The 24,494-nt window shown below is 52.4% G+C and overlaps 1 protein-coding gene across 1 annotated transcript; it reads left to right on the top strand.

Moving 5' to 3' along the window:
* Nucleotides 1-494: 494 nt before the first annotated feature.
* On the top strand, nt 495-24,379 carry EHD2 (EH domain containing 2). Its single transcript, XM_007535642.3, has 5 exons — nt 495-994; nt 3,462-3,559; nt 10,042-10,454; nt 21,837-22,001; nt 23,319-24,379. The coding sequence occupies exons 1-5, from the start codon at nt 591-593 to the stop codon at nt 23,871-23,873; spliced, it is 1,635 nt and encodes a 544-aa protein (XP_007535704.1). The 5' UTR covers nt 495-590; the 3' UTR covers nt 23,874-24,379.
* The last annotated feature ends 115 nt before the right edge of the window (nt 24,380-24,494 follow it).

Below are 24,494 nucleotides of genomic sequence, written 5' to 3'. Positions count from 1 at the left end.
CCTCTTCCCCGTCCCAGTCCAGGCAGTCTTCCATCAGCATCCTCTCCTCCTCCCCCAGGCAGTCTTCCATCAGCATCCACTTTTCCTCCTCCCCCAATCACTCCTCCATCAACACCCACTTCTCCTCCTCCAGGCAGTCCTCCCTAATACCCACTCCTCTTTCTCCAGATAGTCCTCTATCAACACTCACTCCTCTTTCAGGTAGTCCTCCTCGGTTCTTCCAGGTAAGTTCTTCCTCAATGCCTACTCCACCTCCAGACAGTCCACCCCAACACCCCCCCCTTCTCCAGGCAGTCCTCCCTCAACACCCTTTCGTCCTCCTGGTAGTCCTTTTCAACACCCTCTCCCCCAACAGGCCGTCTTCTGTCACCTCCTTCTCCCCCTCCTCCAGATAGTCTTTCATCACCTTTTTCTCCTCCAGACAGCCCTCCATCACATCCTTCTTCCTCTCCTCCAGACAGTCCTCTATCTCCTCCTCCCCCTTCTCCAGGAGGCTTCATCACCTCCCTCTCCCCCTCCTCCAGGCAGTCCTCCATCAACTCCCGCTGCCCCTGCACACCTCCCTCCGCCCTCCAGGCAGCGCTGCCGCCATGTTCAGCTGGATGAAGCGGGGCGGGGGCCGGGGCCAGCAGCCCGAGGCCATCCGCACGGTGACCTCGTCCCTCAAGGAGCTGTACCGCTCCAAGCTGCTGCCCCTGGAGGAGCATTACCGCTTCGGGTCCTTCCACTCGCCGGCGCTGGAGGACGCGGACTTCGACGGCAAGCCCATGGTGCTGGTGGCCGGCCAGTACAGCACGGGCAAGACCAGTTTCATCCAGTACCTGCTGGAGCAGGAGGTGCCGGGCTCCCGCGTGGGCCCCGAGCCCACGACCGACTGCTTCGTGGCCGTCATGCACGGAGAGGCCGAGGGCATCGTGCCCGGAAACGCGCTGGTCGTAGACCCTGAGAAACCCTTCCGCAAGCTCAACCCCTTTGGGAACACCTTCCTTAACAGGTGGGTGCCCCCAGCCCGCCCACCCCCCCTTTCTGCCTGTTTGGGGCAGGGAGGAGGGGCCGGGGGACCCCTGGATGTGAGGGAGGAGGGGGCTGGGAGACCCCTGGGTCTGAAGGAGGAAGGGTCGGGGAGCTCCGGGGTGTAAGGGGGAGGGGCCAGGGAACCCTTGGGTGTGGAGGGAGGGGCCGGGGGTCCCCTGGGTGTTAAGGAGGAGAAGCTAGGGGACCCCTGGGTGTGGGGAGGCCGGGGACCCCTGAGTGTGAGGGGGAGGGGCTGGGGGACCCCTAGGTGTGAGGGAGGAGGGGCTGGGGGACTCCTGGGTCTGAAGGAGGAGGGGCCAGGGGAACCCCTGGGTGTAAGGGGGAGGGGCCGGGGACCTCTGGGTATGAAGGAGGAGGGGCCAGGGGAACCCCTGGGTGTAAGGGGGAGGGGCCGGGGACCCCTGGGTATGAAGGAGGAGGGGCCAGGGGAACCCCTGGTGTAAGGGGGAGGGGCCGGGGGACCCCTGGGTATGAAGGAGGAGGGGCCAGGAGACCCCTGGGTGTAAGGGGGGAGGGGCTAGGGGAACCCCTGGGTGTAAGGGGGAGGGGCCGGGGACCCCTGGGTATGAAGGAGGATGGGCCGGGGGACCCCTGGGTGTAAGGGGGAGGGGCCGGGGACCCCTGGGTATGAAGGAGGAGGGGCCAGGGGAACCCCTGGGTGTAAGGGGGAGGGGCCGGGGGACCCCTGGGTGTAAGGGGGAGGGGCCGGGGGACCCCTGGGTATGAAGGAGGAGGGGCCAGGAGACCCCTGGGTGTAAGGGGGGAGGGGCTAGGGGAACCCCTGGGTGTAATGCGGAGGGGCCAGGGACTCCTGGGTATGAAGGAGGAGGGGCCGGGGGACCCCTGGGTGTAATGGGGAGGGGCCAGGGACTCCTGGGTATGAAGGAGGAGGGGCCGGGGGACCCCTGGGTGTAAGGGGGAGGGGCCGGGGACCCCTGGGTATGAAGGAGGAGGGGCCGGGGGACCCCTGGGTGTAATGGGGAGGGGCCAGGGACTCCTGGGTATGAAGGAGGAGGGGCCAGGAGAACCCTGGGTGTAAGGGGGAGGGGCCAGGGGAACCCCTGAGTGTAAGGGGGAGGAGCTAGGGGACCCCTGGGTGTGGGGAGGCCGGGGACCCCTGATTGTGAGGGGGAGGGGCTGGGGGACCCCTAGGTGTGAGGGAGGAGGGGCTGGGGGACTCCAGGGTCTGAAGGAGGAGGGGCCAGGGGAACCCCTGGCTGTAAGGGGGAGGGGCCGGGGGACCCCTGGGTGTAAGGGGAGGGGCCGGGGAACCCCTGGGTATGAAGGAGGAGGGGCCAGGGGAACCCCTGGGTGTAAGGGGGGAGGGTCCAGGGGAACCCCTGGGTGTAAGGGGGAGGGGCCAGGGACTCCTGGGTATGAAGGAGGAAGGGCCAGGGGAACCCCTGGGTGTAAGGGGAGGGGCCGGGGACCCCTGGGTATGAAGGAGGATGGGCCGGGGGAATCCCTGAGTGTAAGGGGGAGGGGCCAGGGACCCCTGGGTATGAAGGAAGAGGGGCCGGGGGACCCCTGGGTGTAATGGGGAGGGGCCAGGGACTCCTGGGTATGAAGGAGGAGGGGCCAGGAGAACCCTGGGTGTAAGGGGGAGGGGCCAGGGGAACCCCTGGGTGTAAGGGGGAGGGGCCAGGGAACCCCTGGCTATGAAGGAGGAGGGTCTGGGGGACCCCTGGGTGTGAGAGAGGAAGAACAGGGCACCCCTGGGTGTGAAGGAGGAGTAGCCAGGGGACCCCTGGTTGTGGGGGAAAGGGGCCAGGGTACACGTGGGTGTGAAGGAAGGAGGAGGGGCCGGCGTCCCCTTGGGTGTGAGGGAGGCGGGGCCGGGGACCCCTGAGTGTGAGGGGCAGTGGCTTGGGGACCCCTAGGTATGAGGCAAGAGGGACTGGGGGACCCCTAGGTGTGAGGGAGGAGGGGCTGGGGGACCACTGGATGTGAGAAAGGAGGTGCTGGGGGACCTCTGGGTGTGAGGAGGGGCTGTGAGCCTGAGAAAGGTAGACGCAGTACTGTCCGCTGGGCAGCCTTTGGCAGGTGGATGACCTCTCTGTGCCAGCCTCATCCATACTTGGGGTTTGAAGACCCTGAGGACCTGATGGAGTGACAGGTGCATGGAAAATGCCCGTGACAGCTTCTCACCCAGGGAGCACCCCTGGTGATCTTGTCCGTTGAGAAGAGCCACCCCCCCCCTTAGCTATGGCTGCTGGTGGTGCCCGGGATTGAACCTGGGACCTCTGGCGTGCACTCCTGTGTGCTGCCTCTGGTCACCCATCCTCTGCCCTGCTTTGTGCTGCAGGCCTCTGGGCTGACCGCCCTTCCTGTCCTCTTCTCTGCACCTGTGTCCACTCCTCCTCGAAGTGCTTCCTCCCCTCCCTTGGGCTGCTCCCTCCACTGACCCCGGCCCCTCCCACGTCCAGGTTCATGTGCGCCCAGCTCCCCAACCAGGTCCTGGAGAGCATCAGCATCATCGACACGCCTGGCATCTTGTCTGGGGCCAAGCAGAGAGTGAGCCGCGGTGAGCAGGGCTGAGGGCCGGCTGTGGCTGGGGAAGGGCTGGGGGGGCCCTGGGTCCAGAGGAGGAAGGACCTGGGGACTCCTAGGTCTGAAGGAGAAAGGGCCATAGGGCCCCTGGATCTCAGGGAGGAAGCTAGGGGTCTGGATCACTGGGTGTGAAGAAAGAGGAGCTGGGGGACCCCTGGGTCTGGGTGGGGGGTGGCTAGGGTTTTCACTGAACCCTGAGCCTCTTGGTGGTAGAACCAGAAAGTGGGGGGCTGGGGGTAGCGCAGCGGGTTAAGCACCTGTGGCACAAAGTGCAAGGACAGGCCTAAGGATCCAGATTCAAGCCCCGGCTCCCCACCTGCTGGGGAGTCGCTTCACAGGCGGTGAAGCAGGTCTGCAGGTGTCTATCTTTCTCTCCCCCTCTCTGTCTTCCCCTCCTCTCCCCATTTCTCTTCGTCCTATCTTACAACAAAGACAGTACTAATAACAACTACAACAATAAAATAACAAGGGCAACAAAAAGGAAAAACAAACAAAGAAGCAGAAAGTGGCAGGAGGGCAGCCTGTGTGTCTCCCTACTGCTGGCACCCTCTGAAAGTGGGGGAGGCGCTAGGGAGACACGTGTGGATAGAGTGTAGGGGGGGCAGGGTGTGTGTGTGGGGGAGGACATGTGTGGACAGGCTGGGGCCCCAGCGTGTCTGGGCAGGTTGGGAGGATGGGGAGACAGAGCTCAGGCAAGACAGAGAGAGACAGGGAGATTTCACCACATCAGAGACACAGAGACCCCGGGAGGGTCTAAGGTTCTGGGAGACACCCAGGACAGGCCTCGGGGTGGGGGAAGGCCAGAGCTGCTGCTCTGGCTCCAGCACTAGGCCCCAGATGGGCAAGGAAGGGACTGGGAGGGGACCTGGGTGGGGGCCAAGGCTAGCCTGGAATTTATAAACAGCTGTGCAGGGGGAGAGGCAGGCAGGAGAATTCCAGCAGGGCTCCTCTGCGGGAGCCCAGCCCCTGCACCCTCTTCTTTCCCCCGCCCCTCTCCTGGGCCCGGGAGGCCAGGAACTGGGGCAAAGGAGGCTGTCGTCTGGGGCAGAGGGAAGCGGGGCTGGACCTGGCAGGGAGAGGTGGCTGGAGTTACTGTGACCCTGGCTGCTGGCCTGAGTGCCTGACCCCTACCCATACTTGGGGGGGGGGGGGGCAGCTATGTTTGGTAGGAGACAGCCTGCAGGAAGAGGGAAGAATTTGGGGGGGTGGGGCTGGACCTAAGGGATCAAGAGAGAGGGGTTCCCCAAAATCATTGTGAGGGTTCCTCCAGAAGACTGAGGAAAGGAAGAGACTAGAGACTGGTTTCTTTGGCAGCTGGGAGAGGAGAGAGGGAGAGAGGGATTATTTCTGCAGGTCGGTGGATGTGTCTGTGCCTGTGTGTACATGCTGCTGCCCATCTCACCCTCTCTCCCTCCCTCTGTCTCTCTCTTATTTTATTTACTTAAAAAAGTTATTGTCTTTATTTATTAATTGGATAGACACAGCCAGAAATTGAGAGGAAAGAGGATGATAGGGAGGGAGAGAGACAGAGACACCTGCAGCCCTGCTTCATCACTCTCAAAGCTTTCCCCTTACAGATGGGGAGTAGGGGCTTGAACCCAGGTCCCTGCACATTGTAACATGTGTGCTCAACCAGGTGCACAACCAGCCCCTTATTTATTTTTAGTGATAGAAGTACAGAAAGATGAGAGAGCTGGATCAGCTTTAGAGACCTGAAAAAATAAAGATAAAAGGATATATTTCTTCATTTACTTTATGGAGGAGAAAGAGCAAGAAACCAGACAGTCAGTCTGGCATATGCGGTCCTGGGAACGGACCCTGGAGCCGCACACATGCAAGTCCTGTGCTCTGCCCACTGCTCGAACTACCTCCCCAGTCAAATGAGTCAATTAAAAAAAAAAAAAAATCAGGGAGACACCATAATGGTTCTGCAAAACAATGTTTGTGCCTGAGGCTCTGAGGTCCCAGGTCCAATCCCCAGCACCTGGTTAAGTGATCACATTGCACTGCACAAGGATCCAGGTTCAAGCCCCTGATCCCCACTTGCATGGGGAAAGCTTCATGAGTAGTGAAGCAGGGCTGCAGATGTCTCTGTTTCTCTCTCTATCTCCCCTCTCCCTCTCCCCTCTTCTTGATTTTTTTCTGCCTCTATCCAGTAATAAATAAAAATATAAAGAGAGAGAAAGAGAGAGATATATCATCTTTGGCTTGTGCTGATGCTTGGGGTTGAAATGGGACCTAATAGCCTCAGGCATGATGGTCATTTGCAAAACCACAGTGCTGTCTCCCCAGTCCTGCCTTCTGTTACCTTGTGTGGCTCTCACCCTGTCTTGGGGATTGTGTGGGAACAAAGATCTCTGTGCCCTCCAGGTTGTGCTGATTTTTTTTTTCCCCATCAGAGTCCTGCTCAGCTCTGGCTGATAGTGGTGCTGGGGATTGGACCAGGGACCTCAGGCATGAACATCTTTTTGCAGAACCGTTATGGTGTCTTCCTGATTTTTTTTAATGGATTTATTTGACTGGGGAGGTAGTTTGAACAGTGGGTAGAGTACAGGACTTGGATGTGTGAGGCCCCAGGGTCCATTCCCAGGACCCCATATGCCAGACTGACCGTCTGGTTTCTTGCTCTTTCCCCTTTATAAAGTAAATGAAGAAATGCATCCTTTAATTTTTTTAGTGGAGGGATAAACAGTAAATATAGCTGTTGGCATGTATATAGTATTTCTCAATTTTCTGCAGAACACTCAAACCCCCTGCCTAAAAGTCTTAAAAAGACTTTTTTTTTTTGGGGGGGGGGTTCGCCACTAGGACTTCAGCACTCTGGGTCAAATTTTTCAGACAAAGAGAAACAGAAGGGGCCCACCAGTTAAGCATGCATAGTACTAAGCACAAGGACCCGCACAGGGATCTGGGTTCAAGCCCCTGGCTCCCTACCTGTGTGTGTGTGTGTGTGTGTGTGTGTGTGTGTGTGTGTGTGCACATCAAGTGGTGAAGCAGGTCTGCAGGTGTGTCTCTTTTTCTCACTCTATCTCCCCCTCCCCTCTCAGTTTCTTTCTGTCTTATCCAATAAAGTGGGGGGGAAAAAAGAGCTTCCAGGAGCAGTGAATTCATAGTGTGGATATCAAACCCCAGTGATAACCGTGGAGGCAATAAAAAGGAAAAGGAAGAGAAACAGGAAGAGAACCCTAGCACTGAAATTACCCCTGGCCCAGTGGGGTCTGGGCTTGAATCTAGGTCACTTGCTATACAAATGAGTCATCTTACTGCCCTCCACCCCGCAATTTATTTACTTTATGAATGAGAAAGTAAGAGAGATGAGGCCAGAACTCTGTGCTAGTACAAGTGTTGCTGGGGATTGAACCCAGGACCTCACCCATGCAAGTCCTGTGCTTTTCCTGCTGTTGGAGCCACCTCTCAGGCCTTTGGGGGGAGTCTTAAAAGATTTATTTATGGGGCCGGGCAGTGGCACCCTGATTGAGAACACATGCTAATGTGCACAAGGTTCAAGTCCCCAGCCTCCACCTGCAGAAGGGAAGCCTCACGAGTGGTGAAGCAGGGCTGCAGGTCTCTCTACCTCTCCTTTCCCTTGCAATTTTTCTGTCTCTATCATGTTCTAAATAAATAAAAGTAAACTATTTTAAAGGTCTTAAAAATTTTAAATAACCAAAAAAAAAAAAAAAGATTTATTTATTGTGGTCTGGGAGGTGGTGCAGTGGATAAATCACATGACTCTCAAACATGAGGTCCCGAGTTCAATTCCAGGCAGCATGTGTACCAGAGTGATGATCTAGATCTCTTTCAGTCTCTCCCACTTCTATCTTTTTCATAAATAAATCTTTTTTTTTTTTAAGATTTATAAGAACAAGAGAAGGAGAGAGAACATCATTCTGACATATGCCATACTAGGGATAGAACTCTCACACTTGAGAGTTTTGTGACCTGGGAGGAATAACTGCCCTGACCCCACAGATGGTCCTGAGGGCTTACTGGGAGGCCTGAGAGCAGAAGCAGCACACAGTAGGCATGAGGAAAAAGCTGGCAGGGATCGTGCTTGATGAGTGCCTCCCCCCTCCCTGCCTCCTCTCTGCCACGTTGTCTGTTCCCACACTGACTCAACCTCCCCCCTCCTTCTCCCCTCCTGCCCCATGAGACACACTTTCCAAATCCGGGCACTGAGTGTTTGTGCAGTGGGTGAAGCTGCCAGCCCTCTTGTGACCTGGCTCTTCCTCCCCCCCCCAGATCCCCCAGCCATGTCCCCCTCCCTCATCCAGTCCCCAAAGGCTGCAGGGAGCCTGTCTCCCCCTTGCAGAAAGGTATGGGGCCCCCAGACCCACTCCTTGAGGAGCTGAGAACTCTCCTGGCCTTTGTGTCTGAAAGAAGTTCCTAGCACACTCTGTGCCTCAGTTTCCTCATCTGGAAAATAGGTAGGGGCATGAATCGTCTTTCTTTTTAAATTATTATTACTATTTTTACTTATTTATTCATTTATTTTTACCAGAGCACTCCTCTGCTCTGGCTTATGCTAGTTTAGGGAATTGAACCTGGGACGATGGAACCTCAAGCATGAGAGTCTTTTTGGGGAATTGAACCTGGGACGATGGAACCTCAAGCATGAGAGTCTTTTTGGGGAATTGAACCTGGGACGATGGAACCTCAAGCATGAGAGTCTTTTGGCAGAACCATTATGCTATCTATCTCCCTCGCCCTTCTATTATTATTTAATTTTTTTTAAATGAGAGTCTTGCTACACCTTCTTGTCTACTCTGTTCCACAACTCTCCAAAGACTTTTTTCCCCTTTAGATCAAACATAGAAATAGAGAGGGAGAGGAGCTGGGTGGTGGCGCACCTGGTTGAGTGCACATGTTAGAATGTGCAAGGACCCAGGTTCGAGCCCCTGGTCCCTACCTGCAGGGGAAAGCTTCACAAGTGGTGAAGCAGGGCTGCAGCTGTCTCTCTGTCTCTCTCCTCAATCAACCCCATTCCTCTCAATTTCTGGCTGTCTCTATCCAACAGACAAATAAAGACAATAAAAAATTTAAAAAAAAATAGAGGAGAGGCCCTGGGGAGGTGGTACAGTGTAAGGTGTTGGACTCTCAGATGTGAGGTCTGAAGTTCAGGCAGTTGGAGGGGCCCTCAGACCCACAGAAAATGTGATAGAGCTATTTATTTATTCATTTATTTAACTTTTTAAATTTTTATTATTAGATACAGAGAAATTGAGAGCTAAAGGGGAGATAGGAAGGGAGAGAGACAGAGAGACACCTGCAGCCCTGCCTCACCACTTCTGAAGCTATCCCCCTGCAGGTGGGGACCAGGGACTTGAACCTGGGTCCTTGTGCACTATAATGTGATGTAATGTAACGTGAACACTTAACCAGGTGCGCCACCAACTGGCCCCCTTTTATTTAACTTTTTAAAAAACTTTTTTCTTTTTTTCTTCCCCCAGAGCACTGCTCAGCTCAGGCTTATGATGGTGCCTGGGACCTGAGAGCTTCAAGCCTGTAAATCTTTTTTGTATAACCTTTATGCTATCTCTTCTACGCAAGATTTATTACTTATTTATTTTTACTAGAGAGAGAGAGAGAGAATAAAAACCAGAGCATGACTTTGGCATATGTTATACTGGGAAATTAAACTTGGGACCTTATGCACAGTGATTTATCTATTTATAAATCAACTTTAAAGATCTGTTTGAGAGTGGTCTGGGAGATGGCGCAGTGGATAAAGCAGTGGATTCTCAACCATGAGGTCCTGAGTTCAGTCCCTGGCAGCACATGTACCAGAGTGACGTGTGGTTCTTTCTCTTTCTCTCTTTGCCTGTCGTTCTCATGAATAAATAAATAGATTCTTAAAAAAATATATATCTGAGAGAAAGGGGGAGGGAGAGGGGGAGTAGAGGGAGGGTAAGGGGAGGGGTAAGAGGAGGGACCAGAACATTCTAGCACATGTGATGATGGGGACAGAATTTAGGACCTTGTGCTTAACAGTCCAACATTTTATCTACTGAGCTGCCTCTTGAACCAACTTGTAAATGTATTCTTTTACCATCTCTGCCTGCTGTTTGCTTCTTTATGTGTTTTTTCCAAATTATTCTTTTTAAAATTTTTATTATCTTCATTTAGTTATTGGACAGAGACAGAAATTGAGAGGGAAGACGGAGATAGAGAAAGGAAAGAGACAGAGAGACTCCTTGCGCTTCACATCATGTGTGCTTAACCCTCTGTGCTACCACCGGGTGCCCCTCTCTTCCTTTTTATTTCTTGCTGTCTCTATCCAATAAACAAGTAAGGTTAAATATTTAAAAATAAATGAAATAAATGGTTTGAGCAGTCCACAACCTGAACAAGCGGACAGGACAGCCTCACGTGGTGAGGAAGACATGCTTGCGTCCCCAGGGTGGATGTTGCTGTTGGCTGGGGGCCTGACCTCTGGATTCCCCCCACCCCACACCCCAGGCTATGACTTCCCGGCGGTGCTGCGCTGGTTCGCGGAGCGTGTGGACCTGATCATCCTGCTGTTCGACGCGCACAAGCTGGAGATCTCGGACGAGTTCTCAGAGGCCATCGGCGCGCTGCGTGGCCACGAGGACAAGATCCGCGTGGTGCTCAACAAGGCTGACATGGTGGAGACGCAGCAGCTGATGCGCGTCTACGGGGCGCTCATGTGGGCGCTGGGCAAGGTGGTGGGCACCCCCGAGGTGCTGCGCGTCTACATCGGCTCCTTCTGGTCCCAGCCGCTGCTCGTGCCCGACAACCGGCAACTCTTCGAGCTGGAGGAGCAGGACCTCTTCCGCGACATCCAGGGCCTGCCGCGCCACGCTGCGCTGCGCAAGCTCAATGACTTGGTCAAGCGCGCGAGGCTGGTGCGGGTGAGCTTCCCAGGGCGCTGCGTGGTCTTCTGGCAGGCGGGAGTCGGGGGCGGGCCTTTCCTTTCGTCTCCTCGCTTGGCTTTGCAACCCGGAATCTGCTTCCTTTTCTTCTGTTCTCTCTCTTTCTCAACCTCTCTTTCTTTCCCTTTCTTTCTCTCTCTCTTTTAATTCGTTTGTTATTGGATGGAGACAGAGAAATTGAGAGGGGAAAGGAAGATAGAAAGGGAGACAGAGACACCTGCAGCCCTGATTCACTACTCCTCCGGAAGCTTTTCCCCTGCAGGTGGGGGCCAGAGACTTGAACCTGGGTCCTTGTGCACTGTAATCTGTGTGGTTAACCAGGTGCACCACTGCCTGCCCCACCCTCATTTCTTTCTTCCTTTTTCACTCCCTTTCTTTTTCCTTCCTTTTTTCTCCTTTTCCTCCCCTCTCTTCATTTCTTACTTTTTCTTTTTTTCTCCCCTTCTTCCTTTCCTCCTTCCTCTCTTCTCTTCATTCCTTCCCTCATTCCTTTCTTTAGTTCTTTTTTCCTTCCCTTTTCTTTCTTTTTTTATAAAAAACATTTTATTTGTTTTATTTTAATGAGAGAGGGATACAGAGAGAAAGGCCAAAGCACTGGCTCAGCTCTGGCTTATGATGGTGCTGGGAACTGAACCTGGGACCTTAGAGGCTCAGGCATGAACGCCTTCTTGCATAACCACCATACTAGCTCCCCAGATCCTTCCTTCCTTTTTTTTTTTTCTTTCTTCCCTAATGGCTTATTTATTTATTGGGTAGAGACAGAGGCAAATTGAGGTGGGGGAGGGAGAGATAGGGAGAGAGGAAGACACCTGTAGCTTCACCGCTCATGAAGTTTCCTCTCTGCAGGTGGGGATCAGAGGGCTTGGACCTGGGTCCTTGCACATTGTAACATATGTGCTCAGCAGGTGCATATCCATGTGCCCTTCACTTATTTCCTGAAAGACTTATTTATTCATTAGTAAGAGCTAGAAAGGGAGAGAGGAAGAGAGGCAAGTCACAGCACCGAAGCTCCCTTCAATGCACTGAGGGCCAGGCTTGACCCTGGGTAATACACATGGCAAAGGAATGCACCATCCAAGTTAGCTATTTTGTCTCCCCCCACCTTTTTTTTTTTTTGCTTCCAGGGTTATTATCACTGGGGGATCGATGCCAGCACTATGAATCCACTGCTCCTGGGGGCTATTTTTCCCATTTTGTTGCCCTTGTTGTGGTTGTTATTGTTATTGTTGTTATAGCTGTTGTTGTTGGATAGGACAGAGAGAAATGGAGAGAGGAGGGGAAGACAGAGACAGGGAGAGAAAGATAGACACCTGCAGACCTGCTTCACTGCTTGTGAAGCAACCACCCTGCAGGTGGGGAGCCGGGGGCTCAAACTGGGGTCCTTACTCGGGTCCATGTGCTTTGCGCCATGTGCGCTTAACCTGCTGCATTACTACCCAACCACCCCTCTTTTTTTTTAAGTGCCACTGCTTTAGATGGTTTGTATTGTATTTCACTTTATTTTTTTTGAAAGATTTGATGAGTGAGAAGCAGATTATCTTTTAAAGATAGAGGGTAAGAGACAGAGAGGGGGTGACCCAAAGAGAATGAGAGACCACAGCAGTGCTCCATCATTCCTGTCACTTCTCCTGTGCGGGTGCTCCCAGGGTTTGAACCTGGATCCTTGCACAGGTGTAAAGTTTGCAGTAAAATGTGCAGTCTGTTGGGTGAGCTCTCTCCCAGACCTGAGGAATCTGCTTTCTGACCTGTTGCAGTCTATCCAGAGTGCCACTCTGCTGTGGCTGTTGGTGGCGGCAGGGATGAACCCTGGGGCCTCTGGGATCCAGCTCCTTCAGAGGGCTGCTGCTTTGCAGTCTTCAGGACATCTTTGTCCAGCCTGTCTCTCTGTCTCTTGGCTGCCCAGTGATTCCTTTCTTCATCTCCTCCCTCCACACAGATTGCATCACACCCCTCCATCCTGCTCACAGCTTACACTGGACTTGGTCCCACTCTACAATCGGCCAAAGCAAGTTCCCCCTGTCATCTAGAGTCCCATCCCTGCCCCCCAAACCCAATTTTCCTGTCTGTTCCCATCTTCCCTCTCCTTTCACTTTTTCTTATTTGTGGAGGGCATCAGGGAGAACTTCTTGGAGGAGGTGGCAACCAAGATGCAACCCTAGAAGGGAGGGGATTGTTGCCAGTGGGACCAGCAAGTGTGGGGACTGGGTGGGTATGAAAGCCAGGGCAGATGGTGGTCAGCTAACTGAATGTGAGGCTGTGGAAGTGGGATGGGTGGGATGGGAGTCTCTGAGCTATGACAGGGAAATCTTGTGCTATGTCCTGTGAGCACTGGGGAGCCAAGGAAGGCTTCAGAGCTGGAGAGGGGTAGGGACTTTAGGTACACCCTCATCTGGAGGGTGGATTCCAGGGTGGTGAGATGCCTGGGGACCCGGGAGCAAAGGAGGAGCCTGGATCTGGCCTGGACCCTGGGGGGGTTAGGGAGTACTGGTTGGAGTGCGATTTGAGAGGCCCGAATGGAACATTCAGAGGGGGAAGCTGCCAGCTTGGGGGCGGGGCAGGAAGCCGGGCTGGCAGTAAGGCTAGGGAGTTTGGGGTGGAGGAGCCCGAGGTGTTGGTTTAAGCTGCGGGAGAGGGGGTGAGTCAGAGCACCCCCACCCCAGGAATCCTAGGGAGGGAGCACCCTGCGTGCACTAGGGCAGCTGCTCCCCAAACCCCAGAAGCCACCTTTTTATCCTCTCATGCCCAGGCTGTGGTCAGTCAGTCTGTCTGTCTCCCAGGCCTGGTCCTTGTTCCCTTCAGGGACACTTCCCCCAGGGATACTACCCCACCCCACCCCACCCCACCCCCAAGTCCACTAGGACTCCAGGAGCGAAGGGTGGGGACGGACACCTGGAGCCCCCGCCAGGCAGGAGGCGACTCAGGAAACCCGGACAAACCCCGGAGTCCTGGCCCAGAGCCCCGGCCCAGCCCGGCCTCCCACCTTATCTCTTCCTGACACCTTCTCCCGCTTCCTTTCTGGAAAAGCCATCAGGCTCTGCCCTCCACTTGGTACCCTGCGGGTCGCCCCGGCCACACCCCTTTACCCTATTGGTCTTCTAACCCATTATATGGTCACGCCCCGATCCTTATTGGCTCCTTCAAAGCCGCAGACCACACCTTCTCCCCATCCATCCATCCCCATTGGTCTGCTCCCCAGGCCCCACCCACCGATATGGTCACGCCCTTGTCCCGATTGGCCTCTCCTCTCCTAGCATCCTTTCCAGGCTCCCCAGTGCCCCTCAAGACTCAGGGAGCCCTAGTGATCCCCCATCTTGCCCTCCCGGCCACGTATCTCTCCCCATCCTATTCCACACACGATCTAGTCATCAAACAACAGTTCACACCTCTGTCCCCCCCACCCCATGCTCTTCCCCCAATGGTACAAAGCCCATCTGGATTCTTTCTCTTTTCCATCTTTCTTTCTTTCTTTCTTTCTTTCTTTCTTTCTTTCTTTCTTTCTTTCTTTCTTTCTTTTAAATTTTTATTATCTTTATTTATTGGATAGAGACAGCCAAAAATTGAGATCAGGAAGATAGCGAGGGAAAGAGGCAGAAAGACGCCTGTAGACCTGCTTCACCACTTGCAAAGCTTTCCCCCCTGCAGGTGGGGAGGCTGGGGGCTCAAACCTGGGTCCTTGGGCACTATAACATGTGCACTCAATCAGGTGCGCCACCACTCGGTCCCCCATCTGGGTTCTTGATAATCAGTCTCTGCCTCAGTTTCTCTACCTGGACAAGTTAGGGTGTGGATACTCAGTGCCTCAGTTTCCCTGTCTGGCACAAGCAGGGAATGGGCAAGTCTTCTGGCTATGCCCTTTGGTTGAAGTGAGCACCCTTGGAACTACTCAGCTCAGGTTTTTGATAGAGTCAGGGATTGAACCTTCGGCCTCTGGGGCCTCAAGGATGCAAATGGTTGCTCTGAGAGACAGAGCTCTGTCTCCAGTCCAGGTCTCCTTTCTTGCAGAATTATTTTATTATTTATCTGTTTATTATTTATTTATTTTTGGTTGCTGTTGCTCTAGGCTGACTTTTTTTCAGATAGAAAGAGACAGAGATAAGAGGGAAAGACACCACAGCACCACCAAAGGTTCCTCCAGTGTAACGGGGGCTGGACTTGAACCTGGGCCACACACAAGGCAAAGCAGGCACACTATCTAGATGAGCTATTTTGCAGATTTTTTTTTTCTTTGCAGCCAGGGTTTTCTCTGGGGCTCCATGCCTATACAATTCCACTGCTCCTGATGGATTTTTAAAATTTATTTTGCCTCCAGTCACTGGGACTTCGTGCCTGCACTATGAATCCACTGCGCCTGGTGGCCATTCCCCCCCCCCATTTTTTATTCAATAAGACTGAGAGAAATTGAGAAGGGGGATGGGAGACAGAAAGGGAGAGAGAACTATAGACACCTGCACACCTGCTTCACCGCTCGTGAAGCATACCCTCTGCAGGTGGGGAGTGGGGGCTTCAACCCGGGCCCTTGCTCAGGTCCTTGAGCTTAGTACTGTGTGTGCTTAACTGGGTGTGCCACCATCTGGCTTTACTTATTCACTTATTTATTTATTTACTTACTTACTTACTTACCAGAGCTCAGCTCAGCTCAGCTCAGCTCTGGCTTATGGTGGTGCTGGGGATTGAACCTGGGACCTGGGAGCCTCAGGCATGAGTATCTCTTTGCATAACCATTATGCTATCTCCCTCCCCACCCGGATTTTATTTTATTTTATTTTTATGATAGGTCATCAGGGAGATGGAGACAGAGAAAGACACTCCCTCCCAGCACAACACCACCACTTATGAAGCTTTCTGGTCCTCCTGTGTGATGGTGGGGGGTACTGGAATCTGGGTCCTTGTATTTGGTAAAGTGTGTGCCCTACTCTACTGTAGTCCACTATCTAACCTCATAGAATGACTCAAAATACTTACTTTTATGAGAGAGGGGCGGGGATGGGGTGGGTGGGAAGCACATGAGCAGAGCTTGGCCCCAGCAAAGGCAGTGCCACGGAAGGAAGTCAGGCCCTTGTACAAGTACATCCTGCATCCAACACTCAACCACATCCCTAGCAGCTAGGATAAGTCTTTTCTTTCTTTTTCTTTTTCTTTCCTTTCCTTTCCTTTTTTTTTTTTTTTTTTTTTGCCAGAGACAAATAGAGAAGAGGGAGATAGAGAAAGAGACAGAAAGACTTCACCACTCCTGAAGCTCCACCCTTGCAGGTGGGGACCCAGGTCTTCACACAAGGTTATATGTATGCTCTACTGGGTGCACCACCACCTGACCCCTAGAATGACGTGTGTGTGAGCGTGCGCGTGCGCACGTGCGCGCGCGCATACACGCGCGCGCATGCTCTTGGGATCTCATGCGTTTCTCCTCTTCTGTGCCAACATTTATCATCCACGTAGGCAGAGAGGAGGAGAGACCAGAGCAGCGCCATGGACAGTGAAGCAGAGCTATGGTGTCTCTCTCTGTGTGTCTCCTTTTCATCTCTCGCAGGTGGTATTGGAGCTTGAACCTGAACCACAAGCATAGCAGGGCACACACTGTCCATGGTGGACTATTTCTTTGTTCTGTGAAATGACTTTTTATAAATCTTTTTAAAAGTGTTTATTTATTATTGAATAGAGACAGAGAGAAATTGACAAGGGGGAGATAGAGAGGAAGTAAGACATAGAGACACCTGCAGCTAATTCACCACTTGTGAAGCTTTCTTCCTGCAGGTGGGGACCAGGGGCTTGAACCTGGGTTCTTGTGCACCGTAATGTGTGTGCTTAGCCAGGTGCACCCCCACCTGGCCCCTAGAATAACTTTTTAATGGGGAAATGGCTACTGGGCAAATGAATATTAATATTTTCTTTTTTAAAAAAAGATTTTATTTATTTATTAATGAGAAAGGAGGAGAGAGAAAGAACCAGACATCACTCGGGCACATGTGCTGCCGGGGATTGATCCCAAGACCTCATGCTTGAGAGTCCAAAGCTTTATCACTATGCCACCTCCTGGACCACAGTGTTATTTTCTATATGATAAAGATAATGAGGGGGACAGGTGAGGGGCTGTTTTAGGAGTGTCACGGAAGGCTTCCTGAAGGAGGTGATATTTGATCTGAAGAGGAAAAGGGGTCAGCTGAGCAGAGCTCCAGGGCAGATCATACCAGTTTAAAGGAACAAGTGCAAAGGTCCTGGGGTGTGGTTATTGGGGTAGACAGAAGATGAGGGCTCCGAACCAGCCAACATTTAAAAAAATATTTATTTATTTATTCCCTTTTGTTGGCCTTTTTTTTAAAATTATAGTTATTGTTGTTGTTTTTGATGTCAGCGTTCTTGGATAGGACAGAGAGAAATGGAGAGAGGAGGGGAAGATAGAGAGGGGGAGAGAAAGATAGACACCTGCAGACCTGCTTCACTGCCTGTGAAGCGACCCCCCATGCAGGTGGGGAGCCAGGGTCTTGAACCAGCATCCTTATGCCAGTCCTTGTGCTTTGTGCCATGTGTGCTTAACCTGCTGCACTACCACCCGACTCCCTCCAGCCAACATTTTAAACACCTGGTCCATTAATAAAACTTAATTTTTAAAAAATTTATTGACTGATGAAAAAGAGAAAGACAGGGTTGGGAGGCGGTGCACCTGATTGCACACATGTTGCAGTGTGCAAGGACCTGGGTTCAAGCCCCTGGTCCCCACCTGCAGGGGGGAAGCTTCATGAGTGGTGAGGCAGGTCTGCAGGTGTCTCTCTGTTGCTGCCTCTCTTTTTAACTGAGCACTGACCAGCTCTGGCTTATGGTGGTGTGGAGGACTGAACCTGGGACTTTGGAGCCTCAACCATGACAGTCTTTTTGCATGATCATTATGCTATCTACCCCCCTTCCCTTTCTTTTCTTTTTTTTTTTTAACTTTAAAAAAAATTTATTTCTTTATTGGGGAATTAATGTTTTACATTCAACAGTAACCCCCTACCCTTTCTACCTCCCCCTTCCCTCTCAATTTCTGGCTGTGTTTATCCAATAAATAATAAAGAGAATAATTAGAAAGAGAGAGAGAGGGAGAGAGACAGACACCAGAACATCACTCTGGCAATTGTGATGCTGGGAATCATACCTGCAACTTCTTACATGCAAGTCCAGTGCTTTAGCCACCTCCAGGGTTACAAAAATAACTTCATGTCAGTTTTTTAAATGTCTTTATCTTACTTTTAAAAAAACCTGTATTTTATTTGCTAGAACAGAGAGAAATTGAGAGGGGGGAGGTAGAGAGGGTGAGAGAGAGAGAGAGAGAGAGAGAGAGACACTTGCAGCCTTACTTCACCATTTGTGAAGCTCCCCCCACTCCCCTGCAGGTGAGGAGCAGGGGCTTGAACTTGGGTCCTTGTGCATGGTAATATGTGCACTTAACCTGGTGTGCCACCACCCAGGCCCTAAAATGTATTTTTCTTAAGATAGCAACAGAGAAGATGGGCAGGGGTAGATAGCATAATGGTTATGCAAAGAGACTCTCATGCCTGAGGCTCCAAAGTCCCAGGTTCACTCCCCTGCACCACCATAAGCCAGAGCTGAGCAGTGCTCTGGTGTTTCTCTGTGTCTTTCTCTCTCTGCATCTCTCTCAAAAATAAAATAAATGAAATTTTAAAAAAATTAAAAAAAAAAAAAGAAAAAGAAAAGACATAGGAGAGAGAGGGAGAGGGGGGAGGAGGAGGAAGAGAGAGGCGGAGATCACAACACCAGAGCTTCCTTCAGTGTGGTGGGGGCTGGACTTGAACCTGGGACATGCGCATGGCAAAATAGCACACAATCCAAGTGAGCTATTTGCCCAGCCCAGGATTGTGTGTTTGTATGTTTCCTTTGACAGCAAGATAGGTGCATAATGCTGGCTGTAGTAGTGCTGGGAAAGAATTTAATTAAAATTACTTATTTTTTTAATTTTTAATTTTGTTTAACATTTCTTTCCTTTTCTTTTCTTTTTTTACTCCAGGGTTATTGCTGGGCCTCGGTGCCTGCATTATGAATCCACTGCTCCTGGAGGCCATTTTTTCTTTTGTTGCCCTTGTTGTTTATCATTGTTGTTATTATTGCTGTCGTTGGATAGGACAGAGGGAAATCAAGAGAGGAGGGGAAGACAGAGATGGGGAGAAAGAGAGACACCTGCAGACCTGCTTCACTGCTTGTGAAGTGACTCCCCTGCAGGTGGGAACCTTAAGCCGGTCCTTGCGCCATGTTTGCTTAACTCACTGTGCTACTGCCGGGCCCCCTACTTATTTGCTTATTAGTGAGAGAGAACACAAACACTGGAGCATCCCTTTGATATGTGCGATGCCAGGGACAAAACTCAGGACCTCATGCCTGAGAGGTCAATGCTATACCCATTACACCACTTCCTAGGGGGACACACTCCCTTCTAGGAACAAAAAAAAGGGAGAGAGAATAAGTTGAGCTGCGCGGCTGCTCAGTGGGATTGCACATACTTGAGGCCCTGAGGTCATTCCCAGCACCCTGTTAAAAATCATAGAAGAAGGGGAGCTGGGCAGTAGCACAGCGGGTTAAGCGCAGGTAGGGCGAAGTGCAAGGACCAGCATGAGTCCCAATTTGAGCCCCCAGCTCCCCACCTGCAGGGGGGTCACTTCATAGGCGGTGAAGCAGGTCTGCAGGTATCTGTCTTTCTCTCCCCCTCTGTCTCCCCTCCTCTCTCGATTTCTCTGTGTCCTATCCAACAACAACAGCAATGATAATAATAGTAATGACAACAACAAGAGTAACAACAAAAGCAACAAAATGGGAAAATGGCTTCCAGGAGCAGTGGATTGATAGTGAAGGCACCAAGCCCCAGCAACAACCCTGGAGACAAAAAAAAAAAAAAAAAAAAAAAGGAAAAGAAAAAGAAAAAATCCTAAAAAAAAAGTTTCCAGATTTCTGGCCTCAACTGAGGAGGGAGGGTCAGAGGGTTGCTGTTTCTGGAGGTGGGCATGGTTGGGTCCAGATCCCATGGAAGGAGGGTGTCCCCCTATGAAGCTGTCTAGGAATGTTGAGCCTCCTGAGTCTTGAGCTCCAGGGAGGGGCCTAGGCTGGTATGCAGACAGACTGGGAGAGGACCACACACTGCAGAGGGGAAGGCAGCTCAGGTCGGACCCAGAACTAGGGGTGTATTAGATGGTGGGTGTTGCCTTTGGCTAGCCTCCAGGGATTGGCTCACCTGTAGCTACAGGAATGTGGAGTCTCTGGGGCTGGGAGACAGCACACCTGGTAGAGCACACACTGCCCCATGTCGAGGTCCCAGGTTTGAGGCTACGGTTTCAGTGGGACCATGCTGTGGTGTCTCAGCCAGGGATGGAGCTCGGTGGGAGAGTGCAGGTTCCACATGTCTGAGGCCCTGGGTTCAAGCCCTAGCACCACAAGGGATCACCATGAATGCTGACGCAGAGCTGTGATGTATCTTATTCTGTGTCTCTCTCTTAACTTCTTTAGATGAGATAGATAGATAGACAGACAGACATACAGACAGACAGACGGGAAGGAGGGAGAGGTGGAGGGGCTAGCTGGTGGCAGATCCGGTAGAGCACACATATTACAATATACAAGGACCTGGGTTCAAGTTCCCAGTCACCACCCACAGGAGAGACGTTTCATGAGCGGTAAAGCAGTGCTGCAGGTGTCTCTCTTCTCTCCACTTCTTTCTTTCTCTCTCTTTTCTCTCTATCTCTCTTTGTCTCTCACCCTCTACTGACAAAAGAAAAGGAATAGCCTCCAGAAAGCAGTGATAGAGTGGTGATGGCACAGAGCCCCAGCAATCACCTTGGTTGCAAAATAATAAATAGAAAATAAATCATTGGACCTGGAGAGGCTGTTTAGTGATATTGCACATGTGCCCAACCCAGCACTCTATGAAAAAGCAATAACAGCAGGGCTGGAAAAATATCTCAGTTGGATAGTGCATTGCTTTAACCTGTGTGCTGCCCAGGTTCAAGCCCAGCCTCCACTGCATTGAAGGAAGTATCGTGCTGTGCTGTGCCTCTCTCTCTTTCCTATTAATATTTACTAATATTTTATTTATTTACTTATTTTGATAGGACAGAGAAAAACTGAGAGGGAAAGGAAGAGAAAGAGACAGACAGACAGACCTGTAGTACATCTTTACCATTTATGAAGCTTCCCCCCTGCAGGTGGGGGCTGGGGGCTTGAACCCCTGTCCTTCCATGGTAACATGTGCACTCAACAGGATGCATCACCACCTGGCCCCTCTTTACCTTTTTTGGTATCTATCTCTTAAAAAAGGAGGGAGGGAGTTGGGTGGTAGTGTAGTGGCTTAAGCACAAGGATCAGCATAAGGATCCCGGTTCGAGCCCCCGGCTCCCCACCTGCAGGGGCATTGCTTCACAGGCAGGTCTGCAGGTGTCTGCCTTTCTCTCCCCTTCTCTGTCTTCCCCTCCTCTCTCCATTTCTCTCTGTCCTATCCAACAATGATGACATCAATGACAACAGTAATAACCGTAATGATAAAAAACCAACAAGGCCAATAAAAGGGGAAAAAATAGCCTCCAGGAGCAGTGGATTCGTGGTGCAGGCACTGAGCCCCAGCAATAACCCTGGAGGGGAAAAAAAAAAAAAAGGAGGGAGGGAGTCGGGTGGTAGTAGCGCAGTGGGATAAGTGCAGGTGGCGCAAAGCACAAGAACTGGATTAAGGATCCTGGGTTCGAGCCCCAGCTTCCCCACCTGCAGGTGAGTCGCTTTACAGGCAGTGAAGCAGGTCTGCAGGTGTCTGTCTTTATCTCCCCCTCTCTGTCTTCCCCTCCCCTCTCCATTTCTCTCTGTCCTATCCAACAACGATGACATCAATAATAACTACAACAATAAAACAACAAGGGCAACAAAAGGGAATAAATAAATATTTTAAAAAGGAGGGGTGCCGGGTGGTGGTGCACCTGGTTAAGTGCACACATTACAGTGCACAAGGACCAGGGTTCAAGCCCCTCATCCCCACCTGCAGGGAGGAAGCTTCATGAGTGGTGAAGCAAGGCTACAGGTGTCTCTCTGCCTCTCTCCCTCTATATCCCCCTTCCTCTCGATTTCTGGTGGTCTCTATCAAATAAATAAAGAAAATTTTAAATATTTTATAAAAGAGGGCTGGGGAGACAGCATGATAGTTCTGCAAAAGACTTTCCTGCATGAGGTTCTGAGGTCTCGGGTCCAGTGCCTGCACCACCACCGGCCAGAGCTGAGCAGAGCTCTGGTCTCTATCTCAGGATGGTGCATAACTCAGTCTGAAGCCATATCCCTGGCCTGCCTCACTGGATGAGAAACTGGGGACAGGGCCCCCAGGTAACTGTGCTCCCGGGCCCACAGGTGCATGCCTACATCATCAGCTACCTGAAGAAAGAGATGCCGTCTGTATTTGGGAAGGAGAACAAGAAGAAACAGCTCATCCTCAAGCTGCCTGTAATCTTTGCCAAGATTCAGCTGGAGCATCACATCTCTCCTGGCGACTTTCCTGACTGCGAGAAGATGCAGGTGCGCGGGTCCTCTGTGGGTCATAGAGGTGGTGCTGGGGTTGGAACCTGGACCATACAGTAGTCTCCTCTCCTCTCCTCTCCTCTCCTCTCCTCTCCTCTCCTCTCCTCTCCTCTCCTCTCCTCTCCTCTCCTCTCCTCTCCTCTCCTCTCCTCCCCTCCCCTCCCCTCCCCTCCCCTCCCCTCCCCTCCCCTCCCCTCCCCTCCCCCCCTCTCCTCTCCTCTGCTGGGGTTGGAACCTGGACCATACAGTAGTCTCCTCTCCTCTCCTCTCCTCTCCCCTCCCCTCCCCTCCCCCTCCTTTTCTTCTCTTTATCTGGGTCATGCAATAGTCCTTTCCTTCTTTCCTTCCTTCCTTCCTTTTTTAAAAAAAATTATTTTTTTTAATGGCCACTAGGATTATCACTGGGGCTCGGTGCCTGCACTATGAGTCCACTGCTCTTGGTGGCCACTTTTCTTTCTTTTTTTCATTAGATAAGACACAGAGAAATCGAGGGGGAGAGATAGGTAGATAGGGAGAGAAGACACCTGCAAACCTGCTTCATTGCTAGTGAAGTGTTGCCCTTGCAAGAGGGGGACAGGGGCTTGAACCCTGGTCCTTGCACATGGTAACTGTGCACCACTTCTGGGCCCTCTCTTTTCTTCCTTCCTCTCTTTCTTTCTTCCTCCATCCCTCCCTCCCTTCCTTCCTTCTTCCTGGGCCATGTAATAGCTCTTCCTTCTCTTTCCTCCTCCTCCTCCTCCTCCTCCTCCTCCTCCTCCTCCTCTCTCTCTCTCTCCCTCCCTCCCTTCCTTTCTCTCTCTCTCTTTCCTTTTCTCTTTCTTCCTCCCTTTCTTGCCACCAGAGCTATCATTGGTCCTTGGTGACCAAACTACAAATCTCCTGCTCCCAGTGGCATTTTTCCTTTTTTTCTTTTTTAATTTATGTTCTTTATTACCTAGGACAGAGAGAAATTGAGAAGGGGGGGAAGGCCGAGAGGGAGAGAGAAAGAGATACACCTGCAGACCTGTTTCACTGTGAAACTTCCCCCCGAAGATGGGGACCTAGGGGCTCAAACTGGGGTCCTTTTGACACTGTGACATGTGCACTCAACCAAGTCCATCACCACCCGGCCCCCTACACAACAGTTCTTTCTGTTGCCTTTCTGAGCTGTCCTTGGGGTCCAGAGATTCTGAGGGTGCCCCTGGTTCGGGGGAAGGGGGAAGGGGCTTGGGCCTGCACATGCATTTCCAGGCACAGGTTGTTGAGACGCCCCTGAGTGGGGGCAATGGCAGACCCCACCCCCTGACTTCTGGGGTGACCCACAACCCTCTGCAGGAGCTGCTGATGGCTCACGACTTCACCAAGTTCCACTCGCTGAAGCCCAAGCTTCTGGAGGCACTGGACGACATGCTGACCCATGACATCGCCCAGCTGATGCCGCTGCTGCGCCAGGAGGAGCTGGGGAGCACGGAGGTGGGCGTGCAGGGCGGCGCCTTTGAGGGCACCCACATGGGCCCCTTTGTGGAGCGGGGTCCCGACGAGGCCCTGGAGGATGGCCAGGGGGGCTCCGACGACGACGAGGCCGAGTGGGTGGTGACCAAGGACAAATCCAAGTATGACGAGATCTTCTATAACCTGGCACCGGCCGACGGCAAGCTGAGCGGCTCCAAGGCCAAGACCTGGATGGTGGGGACCAAGCTGCCCAACTCCGTGCTTGGCCGCATCTGGAAGCTGAGCGACGTGGACCGGGATGGCATGCTGGACGACGAGGAGTTTGCGTTGGCCAGCCACCTAATAGAGGCCAAGCTGGAGGGCCATGGGCTGCCCACCAACCTGCCCCGCCGCCTGGTGCCACCCTCCAAGCGGCGCCACAAGGGCTCGGCTGAGTGACCTCCCCCCCGCCCTGCTGTGGCTCCCCGGTGCACGCTACCCCACCCCATACACACACATACACACATACACACACAGCCACATGCACCCTTCCTCCAGCCTTTCACCAGTGTATCGCCCCCCTGTATCGCCCCCTGCACGTTGGCACGTCTCACTGACCACTGACACACACAACCTTCCAGGTGCCTGGCATTCATTCATTCATTCCAGTATTTATTGAGCACTTACTATGTTCAGGGTCCTGTACTTGGCCCTGGAGGTTACAGCACATGACACACTGCGGCAAACACCGGCCTTCCTGCATCGATGGCTCCCAGGTGAGGACCCTTATGAACACGTGTACACACCTACAGACACATAGACAGACATACACATACATACATAAAGACAGACACACAGAGATACAGACATACACAGACACACAGGCAAGTTCCATCTGGCCCTAGAAACCAGTCTGCTCCCCCATTCCAGCAGCTCCCACCACCACCACCTGCTCCCCACCTGACCACTTAGTTCAGATGACTAATGGCCTCCTCTAGCCCTTCTATCTTCTGGCCCAGCCAAGTGAGGACCCCCTCACTCCCATCTGTCCTTACACTTTGGGGACCACTAGGGGTTCAG

Source organism: Erinaceus europaeus, chromosome 2, assembly GCF_950295315.1.
Source record: "Erinaceus europaeus chromosome 2, mEriEur2.1, whole genome shotgun sequence".
Classification (NCBI taxonomy): domain Eukaryota; kingdom Metazoa; phylum Chordata; class Mammalia; order Eulipotyphla; family Erinaceidae; genus Erinaceus; species Erinaceus europaeus.
This window is presented reverse-complemented; position numbering and strand designations above follow the sequence as displayed.

Bases quoted from the DNA above. Each gene is read 5' to 3' on its own strand.
- EHD2 (XM_007535642.3), top strand. From the start codon at position 591: ATGTTCAGCTGGATGAAGCGGGGCGGGGGCCGGGGCCAGCAGCCCGAG. The intron at 995-3,461 runs GTGGGTGCCCCC...TCCCACGTCCAG, and splicing joins GGGAACACCTTCCTTAACAG to GTTCATGTGCGCCCAGCTCC. The intron at 10,455-21,836 runs GTGAGCTTCCCA...CCGGGCCCACAG, and splicing joins AGCGCGCGAGGCTGGTGCGG to GTGCATGCCTACATCATCAG.